This window comes from Emiliania huxleyi, assembly GCF_000372725.1.
Source record: "Emiliania huxleyi CCMP1516 unplaced genomic scaffold EMIHUscaffold_316, whole genome shotgun sequence".
Classification (NCBI taxonomy): Eukaryota; Haptophyta; order Isochrysidales; family Noelaerhabdaceae; genus Emiliania; species Emiliania huxleyi.
Genome location: NW_005199635.1, coordinates 44,821 through 47,396, shown reverse-complemented (window position 1 = coordinate 47,396; position 2,576 = coordinate 44,821). Strand labels below are relative to the sequence as shown.

Here is a 2,576-nt window from a genome sequence, read left to right as displayed (position 1 = left end):
GGGTTGGTGTTTGCCCCCCCCAAGGGGGGGGGGGGGGGGCCCCCCCCTTTTTTTAAAAATTCCGGGGGGGATTTTTTTTTTCCCCCCCCGGGGGGGAGGGGTTCCTTTGCCTTTGGGGGGGGCAGGAGGGGGCCCCCCCCCCCCCCCCCTTTTTTTTGGGGGGGGGGCCGCCACACCCCGCCCCGTTGCGTTTACAAATGGTGATCCCGGGGGACAATTCTGGGGTGGGGGGCAGCCTCTTTTCGCCGAGGGCCATCCAGGGGGGCATGCGTTTTCCTTTCCGGGGGGGGGAGGGCCCCCGCCCGTTCAGCGGCCCTTCCCAGTTCCCCCCCCCCCCCCCCCCCCCCCCCCGAGTCTCGCCGTCCTGCAATGTGTGTAGGGGGCAAGACGGTCGGTGCTGGCGTTGTGGGCAAGATCCTCGAGCAGTGAGTGCTTTTGCTGCTGACACCCCCGAGTGAATTCCGGGTGCGCCTCGTCGGTGGGCGAGGGGGGAGGGTTGCGCCACTCAGGGCTACGTGCGTCCTCTGCTCGACGCTGAGGTTGGGCATTGTATTTCGCAAGACCGTCTCGCCGTTCTCGTCTCTCTCGCTCGCGGCTGCAAGGGGGGGGGGGGGGGCAGACCGGCCTCGATAGTCGGCACCGATATCGATAGCTGCATGTGATTATAATGGTGCCGGCAAGCTCCAAGCTCCGCCGAAGCGCATATTTTCCTTTTTAGACAGCTTGTATGTTACTGTGTATGACTCGATTCGTTTCGGCTAGTTCCATTTTATCCATATCGGTAATCGCTTTACCTTTAGGTTTAGCTTTACCGCAAACTGAGCATCTCTGAAACTCTTTTTCCAAATAAACTATAAAAGTTACCACCGCCCTTTCTATTTAGCTCTCGTATGATAAAGCCTACGTCTACGTGTGTAACGTGAAGGCTAGTTCCAATTCACTCTGACACGCTAATCTTCGTAAATCTTGAAAACGCGTCCAACGGAGCTCTCCGTGTTGCTCCCAGCGCCCTCCCACGCGCTTCCTGCGGCCATGGCCGATGATACTAGTATGGGGGGTCATCTGGCTACCGCGAGAGCGACCCAACTCGCCGACATCGTCCGATGATTGTGCCTCAAAGTCAGCCTACGGAGGCTATCGCGGGGTCGAGCCGGCGGTGGCCGTGAAATGTGGTTCCACCACCCCTCGTAGGCTTTGCCTCTGACCGCCACCGTTCCCAGGCTGCCTAATGGGATGGAAAGGAAGGCTGGGCGAGCGTATAGAAGCGTGCTCGACCTCGTCGTGGCAACCTGCACGGCAGCGCTGGTAGGCGCGATGAGCGTCGTGCCACCTGACCCAAGACGGGTCGCAGGCGTCGCACCGAGCGCGTCGAGACCGTGTCCTGATGTGATCTGCACGGGTGAGTCACGTCGGCGTCAAAGGAGCGACGTGCGACCTGTCAGAGCTTGATCTCCGATCTCAGCGGCGTCGAGTCGTCTCCGGCGCCTGGGTAGTCGACGGGCCCCCGGGGGCGACGGGGGTGCTCTCCGGCCGCGGCGGCCGAAAACGGGGGTCGGTATTACGGTGTATTAATGAAGTGATTCACTTGATCCAAGGGTGCCATTGTGCTCTACTATAAAAGTTGTGTAAGATGCCCAAGTCTCAGACACTGAATCCTTAGCAGAGCTGAGTTCTGACGGTGTGAACACGAGCAACCGGAGTGACGACCGTCCGGGACCGGGCCGCACGCCGGGAGTGCCCCGACTAGCAGTGACGGGCGCGGACGAGCGAATGAGAGGTCGCTATCTGTGGGAGATGTGTTATGAAAGACTAGGACTGCCTTCCTCTCACTGAAAGGAACCTCTCATTCGCTCGTCCGCACCCGTCACCGCTCACGGAGTGCTCCGCGTGCCGCACCGGCCGCCGCCGGCCGCCGGCCGCTCACGGTAACGGAACAGTGTTACTACTCCGCAACATTGAGCTGGATCATACTGAATAGTGCGTCTGAAAGCCCTCTCTTGCCACACAGTAGCAGCTCACGACTAGCAGCTGGTGTGGCTGTATTTGTAGCCATTTTTAGGCTTCAACTGGATACTGGTCCGAAAATAGTAGCAACACCTCATGAAAATCAGTCAAAAAAGCCCAAAAAATCGGCGCCTGCGGCGGGCTTTCTGGGGCAGCCCCAGACCCCCTTGACTGGGGGGACCCCCCGCGAGAGCACCCCCGTCGCCCCCGGGGGCCCGTCGACTACACAGGCTCCGGCGCGCGACAAAGGTACATCCCCAGGACGCGCAGAGGCAGCTGCGACCCCGCCGAGTGGACGGCGATTGGCGTCCCACCCCGCCACCAGCTGGTGTACGGCCTTTCTACCTGCGACGGGCTCAAGCTCGCTTATGCAATCTCCAGACCTTGTATGCTTTTATCCCCAAACGGTTACTATCAGCTTCTGTGTAACCCGACGCTTATGGCATCCCACGAGAAGTGCACAATGAACAGGCCCGCCCCATGTGAACATTTAGGACCGGGAATCATCAAGGCCGAGCTTACCTAGCCCTGTTTCCCATCTATCCTAGCATTTGCCTTTCTTCTCATGCGCG

The 2,576-nt window shown here is 60.0% G+C and overlaps 1 protein-coding gene across 1 annotated transcript in view; it reads left to right on the top strand.

Annotated features, from left to right (window-relative positions):
- The window catches only part of EMIHUDRAFT_240795 (translation elongation factor Tu), a gene marked incomplete at both ends in the record, with an annotated part of 3,650 nt that extends 2,793 nt beyond the window's left edge, over positions 1-857 (top strand). The window contains 2 exons of the mRNA XM_005774258.1: positions 634-729; positions 807-857. Coding sequence (XP_005774315.1) covers positions 634-729; positions 807-857 — 147 coding nt within the window. The remainder of the gene's footprint in view (positions 1-633; positions 730-806) is intronic.
- Between the last annotated feature and the right edge of the window lie 1,719 nt (positions 858-2,576).